The sequence below is a fragment of the Trachypithecus francoisi genome, unplaced genomic scaffold (assembly GCF_009764315.1).
Source record: "Trachypithecus francoisi isolate TF-2019V2 unplaced genomic scaffold, Tfra_2.0 Lachesis_group6, whole genome shotgun sequence".
NCBI lineage: Eukaryota > Metazoa > Chordata > Mammalia > Primates > Cercopithecidae > Trachypithecus > Trachypithecus francoisi.
Window position 1 is genome coordinate 68,333,129 of NW_022681471.1, and position 15,983 is coordinate 68,349,111.

Consider the following 15,983-nt stretch of genomic DNA (forward strand, 5'->3'; position numbering starts at 1 on the left):
ACCTGGATTCTAACCCCATCTCTAACCGTCATTAGTTCTGTGGCCTGGGGCCTCCGTTTTCTCATCTGTAAAATAAGGACGCCATTTATCTTTTAGGATAGAATTATTATAATTATTATTATGGATTAGAGATAATAAATGTAAAATACCAAGTCTATCACATAATTGTTCAGAAAATGAAAACTACTATTGTAATTTGGAACAGTTTTCAACATAGTGGATTTATAATAATTACAAAGTAGCTTGGCTGCCAACCTCAATTTTGTATGCCTTGTTAACCACTTTGCCTTCAGTACCAAGCACAGTGCCTAACCCATGTTAAACATTTAATAAACATTTCTTGTGTTACTTTGGAGGGAAAATAAATTCAAAGTAAGATCTGAGAAGTTAAGAAGTAGATAACCTTATAGGATGTGAGCTTTTCTATGATGAAAGCTTATAGAGAGACCTGGGAATTAGTTGTAGCTAGTATGTATTATAAAGTTGATTTCTGGAGCCAGAATCAAATCCCTGGGAGAATAGATCAAAATATGGGTAGAGGAAGAACTGTAAGAGAGTGATTGGACGGGGATATGTGGCTTGCAAAATGTCCCCCAAATGATCCCACACATGGACTCTTCTCTGTCCTCTTTTTCACTGAAAATCCCACGTTAGTCAGCGTGAGTCATTTAGAGAAATTATTAGGTAACTATGTGAGATGATGGATATGTTAATTTGTTCACTATAGTAATCATTTTACTATATGTATCTCATAACATCATGTTCTATACCTTAAATATATACAATACCATTTATAAATTTTAAAAAATCATATCATTTAAATTGGATTAGATAATCTAATTTAATAATTCCAGTTCTTTCTCACATACCCCGGTTACGATTTTGGAGGACTATGTGGGGCCCAGAAACCTGCCTTTTTGAAAACGCCTCCTAGGTTATTCTGTTAGAGATGTTTCATAGATTGTATGTTAAGTAACACTAATCTAGCCCCCGCACGGTGGCTCACGCCTGTAATCCCAGCACTTTGGGAGGCCGAGGCAGGCAGATCGCCTGAGGTCGGGAGTTCAAGACCAGCCTGGCCAGCATGATGAAACTGCATCTCTAGTGAAAATACAAAAATTAGCCGAGCATGGTGGCAGGCGCCTGTAATACCAGCTACTCGGGAAGCTGAGGCAGGAGAATTGCTTGAATCCAGGAGGCGGAGGTTGCAGTGAACCGAGATTGTGCCATTGCACTCCAGCCTGGGCAACAGAGCGAGGCTCAGTCTCAAAAATAAAAAAGAGAAAAAAGAAAGAAAAAGAAACACTAATCTAAACTGTGTGTCAAGTGAACTGGATTCTGAGCTGTAACTACTTAGGATTCAGTGTCCTGATCCATGTAAATAGATTCCTGCCATTCTCTTGGGCGTTGTAACAATTATCCTCATCCTTTTGAGAAGTAGCACATTCACAAAGGGAAAATATACATGATCAATAAACAAAAGACTGTCATCCTCATTGGAGGCCTTAGCAATATGAATTAAGTCAACAACAGGATATGTGTCATTTTTTCACCTATCAGATTGGCAAGGATTTTGAAATTCCTAATATCCAGTTTGGGTAAGACTGTGTAAAATGGACAATCTCTTGTTTTGCTGGTGGAAGTATACAGCTTTCCTGACAAGCAAATTGGCAATGTGTATCAAGTGCCTGAAAAATATTCATACCCTTTATTCCAATAATTCTGCCTGTAGGAAATTTTAGTAAGGAAATAAACAGAGATGTGAACAAGTCTTTATATGCAAAGATGTTCATTACAGCATTATTTATAGTAGCATCAGTTGGAAACAATGTAAATGTCCAACAGTAAGTAGATGGTTACGTTATTATCATAGGATCAGAGTCATGCAGCCATTCATAAATATTGTGTTTTTAAAGAATATTGTCATGAAAAATATGCAAATACAAAGTATTAAAAAAGAGGATAGCAAGCAAAATATAGTATCCTGATTTTATAGTATTAGATGAATACATTTCAGTAGAGAAAAAAGATAGGAGAGAATATCAAAATGTAATAGTAGATCTTGCTACATGATGGGAATATGGATTATTTAAGTTTTAATTTATTACATGTGTATATTTAAGATATCTCACATGATGTTATGAGATACATATAATTAGGTTACTGTAGAGAAGCAAATAACATGTCCATCATCTCATAGTTACCCATGTTTTTGTGGCTAGAGCAGCTAAAATCTACCCATTTAGCAGAAATTACACAAAAAAATCAGTATTTATTTTATATTAGTTTTTATATTTTCAAAATTCCACCTAGCATATTTAGCTTTTTCCTAAATAAATTATTTAAAAATAAGCAGTTTGTTTATACAATGAGCTTATTGAGTTTAAGTATTATCTCAATATGAGAAATTTTATTAATAATAGGTATATAAATGATTTAAATACTGTTTAAAGCAATATATGAAATTCTTGATCTGATTATGATGTTCAAGAAGATGGGTATCCTGGTTAATTGAACTAATGGAGTCATTTTATTTCACCTAACCATAGTCTTCCAACCATTTAAGATTGAAAGAATAATAGGGGATGGATGCTCACTTGAAGAAAATTAGCTTTAGTGTGCCATGTGAGAATAAGTTGAAATATCAAATGAATGCTTGAAGTGAACTTTCTTCAAAAATGTATATAGTGTATAAATTCTTTGTTTTCTGTTTTAATATCAATGTCAAAGCTTCTTAGAAACATAGGAAAACATATTCAAACCTCATTAGTAATTAGGGAAATGCTAATTTGAACAAAAAGCACATTTTTCCCCTAAGAGTAGCAACAACTAAAAATTATTATATCCAGGGTTTCTCAGTATATGAGGAACTGGCACCTTCATATGCCATTGGTTAGTGTGTACTTATACATTATTGGTTGCTGGTAGGGCCATATTTGGAAGACATTTGGGCAATAATATCAAAGGATAAATGTATGCTTAACTTTTAGCTCATCAGTCTACTTCTAGGGATTCTTCTTACAGAAACACACAGGTGTACAAAGTCATATACATAGTTTTATTCCAACATTGTAGTAGCAACAATTTGGAAATCACATTAAGGTCCATCAGTAGGAGAATATATACATAAATTATGATGTTTCCATAGTGTGGAATATACAACTGTTAGAAAGAATGAGTTAGTTTTCTGTTATTGACATGGACAATCTCCAGGATACGTTAAGTGAAAAAAGCAATTGCAAAATAATATGTGTAGAATGACCACACTTGGGGGGAAAAAAATACATGTTTATATATATAAATTCGCAGGAACAAGTCTGGAATGATACACACTAAATTGTTTATGATGACTACCCCTGGGAAGGGAATGGGATTTCGCAGATGAGGGATGATGAAAGGGACTGTCATGTTTTACCCTTTATGCCTTTGTCTCTTACTGTTTGAGTTTTTAATAATGAACATATATAGAGAGAGAGATATAGATATATATTCATTCAGTATATCTGCTTCAGGATGCTGTCCTCTTCCATAATACTATTTATTACAACCTCTTATATGGAAACATCAGTGCTTCACCTGAGGAAGTGTATGCAGTGGCAAAATTAGCTGGACTTCATGATGCAATTCTTCGAATGCCACATGGATACAACACCCAAGTAGGGGAACGAGGACTCAAGCTTTCAGGTGATCAGAGATTTTAGACCTGCCCCCTTCTTGTATACTTCTTTCAAACTCTAATTGTCAGAGCCATGTTTTAGAAAATGTGATGAGAGACTTCAAAATGTAGTGCTCATTGAGTCACATTTGATTGGGTTACTAATCTCCTAGCCCTCACTGTAACCAATTTAACATACTAGTAACTATTCTCAAATCATGCAAGTCTTTTTTTTTTTCACTTGCAGCTGCAAACACTGTAGGTGTTTGATATTAAGTAAGTTATCAAAATATGCTCAGATCATTACTAACTTGTTATCTATAGTCTTCATGATAAAGGAAAAACAATATCATTCTTTACCTGGGAAAGTAGTAAGGGTAGGGAGAAGTAATTGATAACGAATAGTGTATATCTCTCATCATAACTTCCTAGATCATTAGATGTTTTCAGTACTTTGACCTCTTTATATTTGATCCTGTTACCTGCTATATTTTCCTTACAGCCAACTTCATTTTCATGTCCTTTGTTCTGTGGCCAAGGATATTTTGAGGCTTATACATTTCTTGTTAAATGTTTAATTATGAGATGGCTACGTTTAAGATGAATTACCCTAAAATGACTGATATTTTTTTGGAGGACACAGAAAAATGTTTCTTTACCCCCAAATTATTTGAATTTCAAAAGTATAGCAATGTCTAGTTTAGTTGGGGAGGAAATGTCTTGATTATAGATAGAGGTAAGGCAAAAATAGAATGAGAAATACTCTATATGAATTTTAACGAATCCCCATTCCTCTTCATTACAAACTGGCTTCATTTATTAGATACACACTATGTGCAAGCTACTATGCTAAATGATTTGAAAGTTTAAAAAATGAAGCATAAACAGGCCTGTTACCCAGGAATTGGCAGTCTGTTAGAAAGTTTTGGGCTAGGTTTAGAAAATTTTAAGCAAAGATTATTTTCAAGTTAAGTTGGTTGGGTCATTACCTGGTAGTATAAGATGCTGGTATCATTCCAGTCCACATTTGCACTTTATTACTGCTTTTAATAGGAGTAATTTCCAATTATCTGGCCCACCCCCAAATTATGTGTCCATTTGGCTAATTCTGGCGATCCCTAATTTATCATGTAATATGAACTAGCCCTCTTAATGCATGACTTTGCCTCAGCCAGCTATGCTGTGTTCTATTTTGTAATCTTATTTTTCTTTCTGCATGCCTGTGGGGGATAGGAATAGCTAAAGAAATTTTATTCTTACCTATTTCCCATTTCCTTACAACCATACCTCTCAAAATGAGCAATTTATTATTTAGCATCTATGCTAATAATTATGTTAGAGAATAAACAGACATTTCTTCTCCAAGTTCCAAAATACTATTGAATAGAATTACAACTGAGTTGGTTTCCACTTGAAATTTGAAAGGCACTTCAAAACTAGTCCTTCCTACTTCTTTGAGGAACTTTCTGCTACTGGGTTGATAGGTAGGCAGGAAGATAGTACTTATGGTACCTGCCTTGTTAGGAGAATTTTGATCTTGTGAGGTGGGGAAGCATATGGCTAGCATAAATATAAACTTACTAATATTAAAAATAAGGAGCCCCTTTATAGGCCAAAGATAATAATTGTAGAACAAGTAAAAAAAAATATTTAATGTACCAGATAATGATTAGAGCTTATTTCTTAAAGAGGTTACTTAAGCTGAAAAATATGTTTTTTTCAGACATTGATAATGTATAATAGACAAGAAAAGAAGCTAAAAGGGACATAGTCAGCAGAGTACCATCTTCTGTACTTCCAACTATAGTTCTATATAAGATTGATGACCTTAGACCTACAGTAGTCCCAGTAATAAAGGTTTCTAGACATTTCACTACATATTTTCCCTATTTATTTAAGAAATACTTTCTAAATATTTATTCTTGTGTTTAGGATAAATGTGGGCTTACACATTGTGATAAGAAGAGCATTGGACTGGAATGGGTCTAGTCCAGGTTCTTGCTCGGTGACCGTGAGCCAATCACTTAACTTTTCTGGGCCTGTATCCTTTCTATTTTAAAAACTTGATATGCTAGAGACCTACAATAAATACCTAAATAAAGGAAGAGAGATCTAGTATATGCCTTTAACTTTGAAGAATGCTGTGAAAATAATAGCTTTCTGTCAAAAAACAATCCTTGAGAATACTGGCTGAATGCTACTTTTTTATCTTAAGAGACGAATTCAGTTATTCATAGTTTAATGTCTTCAGGTTTCAGATATTGATTTTTTTGGCATTGTCAATTCTGTCATTGAAATTTTCTGAGATTGCTGTTCATTGAGAATTACCTGTAATATAAAGTAACATATAGTGAGCATACTTCTGGTAGAATAATAATAGTAGAATCAAAGTTGTTACCTTCCTGCCTCATTCTCATTCTTCCCACCTGCTATAAAGTCAGAATTCAGTAGTGCATTCATGTTTCAGGGAATGTAATTTGTCAAAAGATATTATATATGAACTTCAACTCTACAACTCAGTAAAATGAACTGTGATCAGGAGAATAGGGAAATGTTCAATGTATTACTTGGTGGTTGTAATCAATGGAAACACTAGAAACATAAAATATGCATGCACTATGCTTCCTTAAAGTAAACTTTTCCTTACCAGGAGGAGAAAAGCAAAGAGTAGCAATTGCAAGAGCCATTTTGAAGGACCCCCCAGTCATACTTTATGATGAAGCTACTTCATCGTTAGATTCGATTACTGAAGAAGTAAGTTATGATTAAAATATAAAGCTCTTCAATGTTTAATACTTGGAAGTTTCAGTAAAATGGCTGCATTACTTTGTATTTTGAATAAACTTCAATAGTAAGTGCTATAGAGTAAAATGCCTATCTCCCTTTTTCCATATGGCAAGTGTTGATGGTAAGAATGCCAGGTTGCATTGAACTAGAAATACCACAGTATTAAGTCCATTTGCAAATGGGTCTCCTTTTGGAACTATGTGATAACTTATGCTGTTGTTGTATTGCCCCTGCATCTTACAAAGCTGTAGGAATCACCTGATAATGCTGACAAAGGAAGAAAGTTTCAGTCTCTCTCCTGTTGCCACTTAATACTCATTAAAATAGTCATGGAAGTGATTGTGAAACCTGTGACATAGTACATACCAGATAGTCTTTCACTTATCATGGAGCAACTCATGAGATGCAAGTCAGGCATACACAAGCTGCAGTGTTGGTATCAATTTGTATTCATTTCACTGGAAGTGTTATGAAACACCAAGATGTGACACTGATGTCATGACATTGCCCCACAGCTGCGTTAGATTTCATAGCAACATCTTTACATTACATACAAAAGTCTCAACAACAATGGTAATTTCATTATCATATCCCCTTAATCTAGAACTGAAGATAGATGCATTTGTCAATTGCCTTCATTCAACTACCTTTTAATTCAATACATAGTGTAAACCTAGTGTTGAAGGATAGGCCTAATTCAGCTTTGCAGGCTGTGTGACATAATATTTGCATACGGAGTTAAGTTTCAGGGCCCATTGTGTGATCTGCAGCATATTTAAAGCAATTGAATTTTGAAGTGAATTGGTTAGCCTGGGGATTTGTTATATTTAAAGTGAACCATAAGCAGGACCAGACCCCATTCATAGGAAAAGTAAGAACATGCTTATAAGAACTTTTTACCTAAAAATGTGTCATACTACCACAAACTAAAAGACCTACCAACAGTCATTATTTGAGTCATACAGCTTTATTATGTCAGAGAGCATAACCCATTAAGAGCCAACAGACAACCCCCCAAGGGGAGGAGTTACTGGAAGATTTGGTAAATTTTAATGGGCCTTTTAAAAAAGTCCAGTGTCTTCAGTAGGATGTCAGAGTTTAAGTTGTTAAAGGTTAAAAAAGGAGTCCTCACAAACATAACAGGCTTTCTTAGTATTGGCCTTATACCTTATTATCAGTCTGCCCTAGTAAAATATAAGATCTTTTCCTGGGTAACCATTTGCTCTTGATAATTTTATTCCTTTAATAAATAAAATGTTCAGAAATATTCATAGGAAATTTGAGTATATCCCCATTCCCCACACTGCTATTTCCATCTAGCTTGCTGTACTTAGACCCAGGTTTCCAAGTATAGCTGAATATATATACAACTCTTTTTTGTGCAGTGGCCGGATCTCAGCTCACTGCAAGCTCCGCCTCCCGGGTTCACGCCATTCTCCTGCCTCAGCCTCCTTAGTAGCTGGGACTACAGGCGCCTGCCACCTCGCCCGGCTAGTTTTTTGTATTTTTTAGTAGAGACGGGGTTTCACAGTGTTAGCCAGGATGGTCTCGATCTCCTGACCTCGTGATCCGCCCGTCTCGGCCTCCCAAAGTGCTGGGATTACAGGCTTGAGCCACCGCGCCCGGCCTATATACAACTCTTATACTTTACAGGGAATAAACAAAAATATATTTCTGGGATGCATTAGGAAGTCAGAATGCTTTTGAAAAAGTGGTTTCTGCAGTTAAAAATATATAGTTATCATTGTTTCCCCTTCTGTCCTCTGAGTTTGAACTAAGGAAAAGCAAATGTTCCTATAGTCTTTGAATATCCCTATCTTTGGATTATTTTGAATTTATCTCTGTCCTATCACTTAAGTCTCTCCTCATTTTAGTTTTGTTCTCATTGGTAAACATTATATGTGGCTATGTTCCTGATATCACGAGAGTTGTTTGTTTACTTGTATAGAAAATACTTTCTCCCAGATTTTGTAATTTTGAGAAATGTTGCCTATCTTAAAGAATTTTTTTCTATGATAATGTGATCATATTTGCCTTCTCTTTTTGCTTTCTCCCCTTCCTTTTAGCAATTATTAGATTAGGTGTAATATTTGGTATCAGTATAAAATTTACATAATAAAAGATTAACTGGCATTTTTTTGTTCCTTTAGGAAATGTATGATTATTTTAATTTACATTTGCCTAATGCATAGTTCTTTTTATTTTCTCCTGTTCTTCATATTACCAAACTTGCAGACTATTCTTGGTGCCATGAAGGATGTGGTCAAACACAGAACTTCTATTTTCATTGCACACAGATTGTCAACAGTGGTTGATGCAGATGAAATCATTGTCTTGGACCAGGTAAGAGATTTAACTTTGAAGTTTAGTATTTGAGGAACACTAGAAATTGTTATAGATACAAGAAGCTTAAATATTGTTTCTTACATTATTTGGTTGAGATTGAATCCTGATAAGATTCTGTTTTTAGCCCCTTTTGATTGGAAATAATGCATGTCACTTCCAAGAAGGAATAAACTATATTAACTCACTCTCTATTAAAGTATTACAAACAAAAGTTTAATCAGGAAAGCATTAAATCTTCACGATAGAAGCAAGTTTTCAATGGTGCATATATAAAATAACTTTTCTGCATTCATTTTTGCTCTGAATAGACTCTTTGCTCAGTGTCTTTGCTGTATTATATATTTTTATTTTTCTAATACCTGCACATAACCTTGATGGTTAAAAGAAAATCACAATAAAATAAAGTGGTCATTTTCAAACATGGTCATTTTTATTTTATGTTTTTCCTTCTTGGGAAAGTAAGAAAAATATAGCCTGCTTTATCTCTTCTAAGGGAATTACTATACGAGTATACTGTAAAAGTCTAGACAAATCAGAGTACCACTATTGTGATGGGTAGATGTGAAAATTGCAATAATTTTTATTTTCTCCTTCCTGTAAGGACCTCTTCTCCCCACACCCGCCTAGTACTTGATTATTTCTAACATTATGCAGTTTTCTACCCTGCATTCAGCCTTTTCTGTAATTATTTTTCCCTTCTAATAAATATATCTTCAATTCTTTATCATTTTGTTTTTTTTTTTTCTTTTCGAGGCACGGTCTTACTTTGTCACCCAGGAGTACAGTGGCGCGATCTCAGCTCACTGTAGCCTCGACCTCCTGGGCTCAAGCAATCCTCACACTTCAGCCCCCCAAGTAGCTGGGACTACAGGCACGTGCCTCACGCCCAGCTAATTTTTTGTAGAGATGGGGTTTCACCATGTTGCCCAGGTTGGTCTCGAACTCCTGAGCTCAAGCGACCTGCCTGCCTCACCCCCACAAAGTACTAGGATTACAGGCATAACCACCACGCCTGGTCACATTTTGAAAACCTGTGTAATAAGAGTTTAGAGAGAAGCATTCTCATGTACTATCTGTATATTGAACTATTTAAAGGGACTTTTTCACTCCACTAAAATTTCTTATAGGGTATTCAGTGTTGTGGTTTGTATACTATTACCTTCATAAGTTGCTTGCATGGCTTGTGACCCTAGGCCTTTCTGTTGGTTTGTTCTTAAATATTTACATTCATTACCAAACTGATTTTTCCAGTATGGTTGTACCAGAATGTCTTAAATGGGAAATTTTGTGAATATACCTTATTATATCATTGATGTTCAAGAATATTAAATAAAATCTGCTACTTTTTTATAAGCTTTCTGATTCTATGCAGCCATTTAGTGAGAGCCTTTTCTTACAAATAGAAGTTGTTAAAATACGTTAGCAGGCATGTGATCACCTGCCTCATGCCATGTAATTCATAGTATCTATACACTTATTTTATGCCATTGCCACTTGGATTTTGGGTTGTAATTGGACCTAATTTATTACTGATCATAGCAACTGTATCTAAAGAAGAATCTCTTTATTATTCATAATTTGATGATTCTGTAGTTGTCTGATTATGAACATAACAGATTTTCATTTTCTAGTGAAACTAATATGACCTTAGCTTTGACTAATAATCTGTCACCTCCTGTGTTCTGTCAGCAATTTCTTATAGTAGTGTTAATGTTAAGACAGCATATCTAGGGAACTTCTAGTTAAACGTGGAAGGTTGGATACATTTGTTTATCTCTTCTTCCCCTAACCATACGAAAATGAAAGTTAATAAATAAAATAAGTATAATAACTATAAAGCCATAAGGACAAAAATAATAGGAGAGGAAATAACAGTGGACAAGAGATATCAGCAAATTGGGGAAACTGGTAAGTAGATAGATTAGCAGAGCTAAAAAGTTCAATACTGTGTGTGAAAAAGAGAGAGACATCAATTTTTAAAAAAAGCAAATTGATTCATGTTGTAGACCCCTGAAAAGGCTCAGGAATTGAAAGCACCAGTATGATGAAAAGTGGCAATAAGCATGAGGTTGAAAGTAACAATTAAGTGTAAGACTGCATAAGAAATAAAGTTGCTTAGCACGAGTCTGGAGATTTACTCATCAGGAAATTACTGGCTTTGGACACAAGCAGACCACCAGGTACATTAACAATGAAGGGAGAGATTAACTGAAAATCAAAGCATACCAAAGGATAGGACCACAGGCCCTCTTGTGCCACTGGCTCCAAGAACTTTGCCAACCAGTTGTTTATTTTACCATCACTACTCCTTTCCTCATCAGCAAATAATTGGAGGATTCTTCTCTGGAGAAGCAAAAGCAGCCCCAGGAAAAAAAAAAAAGATACTTGTATTTGGGAACCCCAACAAAATGTCCAGATATCTACATAATCATCCTACCATGAAGTCCACTGGTTTAGAAGGCATCTTAATGCACACAGAGCTTCCAGTCAGCCTTTCAATGCTCTATTCTTAAATGTCAGTGGATAGACCTCCAAAACAGAAAAAAAGGAACTCAATGGAAAATGTAGACTTTCTTAATATGCTCAGAGATCATGGAAAATACAGTATTTCTAAAATAAGGACAGAAGAAAAAAAGTAACCTGTAATCCCAGCTACTTGGGAGGCTGAGGTGAGAGGATGACTTGAGCCCAGGAGGTGGAGACCAGCCTGGACAACATAGCGAGACTCTGTCTCCAAAAATTAAAAACAACAACAACAAAAAAGTAAAGGAAACTTATATGGCCTGATCTGTAGGATATATTGGTAAGTGGAAAAAAAAAGTACATACAAAAGAGAATATAGCATGCTACCTTTTGCAAAGAAGATAGGGGAAAAAAGAATATATGTATATCTGCTTATTTTTGCAAAAAAAAACTCAAAGGGTAAACTAGAAACTAAAGCAATTGGCTGCCTATGGGATGCGGGTACAAAGGGTTAGATACAGAAAAGAGAATGAAGTTTTAATATTTTACTTTTGAACCATGCTTAGTAGTTTTATACCTTCAAAAATAAAATTAAATCAACAAGGGGAAAAATAAAAATTAAATACAAACAGAAAGAAGTAAAACTAGTTGCATATAAAATTGCTAACATAACCACCCAGAAGAAAAATAAATTAAGCCAAGTAACTTTTGAGCATATTACTTTGATTATATACCCTTCGTGGAATATATTTTAAAGACAAAAATAACCAAAGGAAATTCTAACTTAGTGTATTGTTGGTAGTAGTGTGGGGGTAACCATTTTGAGACTATTTTTGTGTATAGTGTAAGATTGAGCTATGAGTAAATACATTGATGTTGGGAAACAGATCTCTTGGGAGAAGAAAGATACAACTGTGGAATTGGCAAAGAAGAGGAGAACCTTGCGATATATTGGAATAGAATTATCAGTCTGAATTTATGATTTTAAAAAAATGTCCTAACTCTATTCACTGAAGAGGCCTAGAAGCGGTGAAAACCCAGTAGTAATGAGTATACTTGGCAACCAGATCTTGCGCACTAAATACTGTTCCTCACTAAAAGGAACCAACACTTTTTGGAGAAGTAGTTGATTCCTGATCTGGGTCAGGGAAACTAATGAACACAAGTCATGAGGACACAGGAACCATTTTGAATGAGCTCCCACTAGCCAATTGGGGCATAAAAAGAATAATGACATTAATTAATTATAATACATTGAATAAAAAACATCTATGCATCCATGATGATACTACTAAAACAAAAATTATCAAGGGGAAAGGGACAGTTCCCGTTTAGGAAGAAAGCCAACTAACACATGAAATGTAAAAGGAATTGCAAATTTAGAAAATCACATTTTACAGCCACCATTGTAATAATTGATTCAGGTAAGGGTCCTCACTCGTTGCTGAAACCATGTGGTGTAAAGCTATTGAGGCTAGAATATTTGCACAGTTTGAAATTACCATAGATTACTTACTAATTAGAGAAAAAATACCTTGAAAATAGAGAAATAGAGAAACTGGTAGATGTCACCTTAACCAAATGATCAAACCTAATATCAGTAATGGAGCAAAATTGAACTCATGTACTTCCTGATGTAATGCACTGAAGATATATTATCTTTTCTTTCTACCCAAAATGTTTAACCTGGGCTGGGCGTGGTGGCTCATGTGGGTAATAACAGCACTTTGGGAAGCAGAGGTGGGAGGATTACCTGAGCCCAGAAGTTCAAGACCAGCCTGGGCAATATAGCAAGATCCCATCTCAAAAACACAAAAGTTTAGCCTGGATCTAATAATCAGAAACAACTAGACAAATACAAATTGAAGGGCAGTCTTTTAAAAACAGGACTGGACATTTTAGAAATATCAACATCACAAACACACACACAGACTAGAACAAAGCTGTTATAAATTCAATGCGTTGATCCTGATTGGATCCTAGATGGAAAAAAAGTATAAAGGACATTATTGGTACAATCGATGAAGTTTGAATATGGACTGTATGTTAAATAAGAATATCATATCATTGTTCAGTTTTTTTTGTTGGGTTTTTTGTTTTTTGTTTTTTTGGTAGAGATGGGCGGGGGCAGGTGTCTCATCATGTTGCCCAGGCTGGTCTCAAACTCCGGGGCTCAAGCAATCCTCTCATCTCAGCCTCTCCCAAAGAACTGGGATTACAGGCATGAGCCACCATGGCCGGCCATTGTTAAATTTCCTGAGTGTGATATAGTTGTATTTAAGTCATGTAGGAGAATGTCTTTGTTTTTAGGAGATACATGCTAATGAAATATTTAGGGGTGAAATGTAATGATGTCTGCAGCTCATTCTCAGATGGTGTAGCAAAAAAATAATGTATAGAGAGAGAGAAGGTGAGGTGGAGAAAGCAAATGTAAGAAAAAATAATGGTTGCCAAACTAGGAGAAGCATATAAAGTTGTTCATTGTATCACTCTTGAATATTTCAAAATTTTAAAATGGGTTTAGTAAATAAATAAATAAAGGAATGACCTGAGAACAACATTTTAGAAATGAGACATGTCTTTGCTGAAATAAAGTCGAGAAAATCTCCAAAAGAGAGAGAATATAGAGAAAAAATCAGAAAACAAGAGAATTTGTCTAAAAACTCCAACATCTGACTAGTGGTAGTTCTAGAGAGGCCAGAAACAGGGGAGGAAATTGTCAAATAATAGGTTGGTGCAAAAGTTATTGTGGTTTTTGCCATAGAAAGTAATACCAAAAAAGTGTCTAGAACTTCAGAGCAAGAGTTTCTAGATTGAAAGGGCCTGAGTACCCACCACAATGAATGGAAAGGAAAAATAAAGCTATATCAGGGCACATTATCATACAACTTCAGAATTGAGGATGTAGAAAACAACCTAAAAGCTCTGAAGGAAATATCTCTGGGTGGTGGGGGAAATAAACTAATAGATTACCTAATGTAGTTGATTATGAGAAAAATACTGTTGAAAAGGGTTCGTAATTCTGTAATAAACTTTGGAGAGATTTCCAATAGTGACATAGAAAACTAAGCAAATGAAAAAGAAACAAGCAAGTTACTAAGTCTAGCGGATTAAAAGACTGTATAAGAAAATGTATATGTAATCCTAGTACCTACTTAGCTAAGCAGGGAATACTTACATAGTCGTAATAAGGTAAACACTGAATCAAAATTGTGATGTAACTGATGTTATTAGAGTAAATGATGGAGTAGTGGGAATGTGGGATAGTATGAGTGTTGAATCTCCGTATTCCATAATAGGAAGTTAGTAGATAATGCCAGAAATGAATAAATCAAGAATAGCAGTATAACCTTACATGTAAATACTTAAAAGTAGGTGCAGACAAATTTCAGTTATTTTACTTAAGGGTTTATTGTAAAAGTCCTGTTACCAGAAATACCAGTAAAAGTGACAGAATTCCTTTTGTCTCTCAGCATGGTTAACCATAGCTATCAAGAAACAAATTAATTGTAGATCAGAGTTTGGAATCTATACCACCACATCTTTGCAGTGTTAAGTTTAATAACCATTGTTAACAAAAACAGCTACTGGAAGAAGTAAACTTTTCATTTTCATTAAATCTTTTTTATTTTATGAAATCTTTTTTATTTCAAAGTACACGTAAGTATTTAAGGATATTATTTTTAAATCTTTTAAGTGCCTGTGTAAATAGCAGTGCTTTTGATTTGAATATTTGCTGATTACGGAAAATATTACCTTTTTACATTTTAACCTTCCCTTCAAAATGATAAATGAAACATTACAATTTTATTTCCTTCAAATAAAATGGTGTTTATGGTATTAGAAATGTTATATAGCCTTTTGTTTGTTCCCTGGCACTGGATAGCTCAACAGGAAGGAAAGCATTCCTACCTAAATTTTTTTTCACTTATACTGTGTATGAGGAATTGGGAGAAGTATTTTAATGAGTGCAAATCCTTCAAAATCCTCAGTTAGAAAGTATTTGGTATTTTCAGTTATTATGCTAGTTAAATGACCTTTCTCCGTGTTTCTCATGTGTTTGCTTTTTAGGGTAAGGTAGCCGAACGTGGTACCCACCATGGTTTGCTTGCTAACCCTCATAGTATCTATTCAGAAATGTGGCATACACAGAGCAGCCGTGTGCAGAACCATCATAACCCCAAATGGGAAGCAAAGAAAGAAAATATATCCAAAGAGGAGGAAAGAAAGAAACTACAAGAAGAAATTGTCAATAGTGTGAAAGGCTGTGGAAACTGTTCGTGCTAAGTCACATAAGACATTTTCTTTTTTTGTTGTTTTGGACTACATATTTGCACTGAAGCAGAATTGTTTTATTAAAAAATCATACATTCCCATTTTCTATAATCCTTCTTTTAGATAAGATTTATTTAAAAGGGGATTTGAGTTTACATCTTTCACAATCTATTTAATGTGGCATCTGTAATTATCCCCAATTATTTTCTTGTCACTGTCCTGGTTGTGCTCAATGCATAATTTTTGCTACCTGTTTGATATTACCACATTACCCTCTTGAAGCCTGACATTCATTTGATATCTATAGCCAGATGAATCAGATTGGTTTCCCAATTTTTGTAGTTTTTAAAACCTCCTTTATGCTGACAATTTAGAGGGAAAGTGTCTGTTTCTTAAAATGAAAGAAAAAGAGGATAGTGTAAGTTTGTTGTTTCTTCTCCCTCCTCCCTCCAATTGA

General features: G+C 34.7%; 1 protein-coding gene across 1 annotated transcript in view; it reads left to right on the top strand.

The window, feature by feature from the left end:
* Window positions 1-15,627, top strand: part of ABCB7 (ATP binding cassette subfamily B member 7) — a 137,141-nt gene extending 121,514 nt beyond the window's left edge. The window contains 4 exon segments of the mRNA XM_033200924.1: window positions 3,513-3,684; window positions 6,306-6,409; window positions 8,678-8,785; window positions 15,323-15,627. Of these exon segments, the coding sequence (XP_033056815.1) occupies window positions 3,513-3,684; window positions 6,306-6,409; window positions 8,678-8,785; window positions 15,323-15,538 (600 nt within the window). The 3' untranslated portion in view covers window positions 15,539-15,627.
* The last annotated feature ends 356 nt before the right edge of the window (window positions 15,628-15,983 follow it).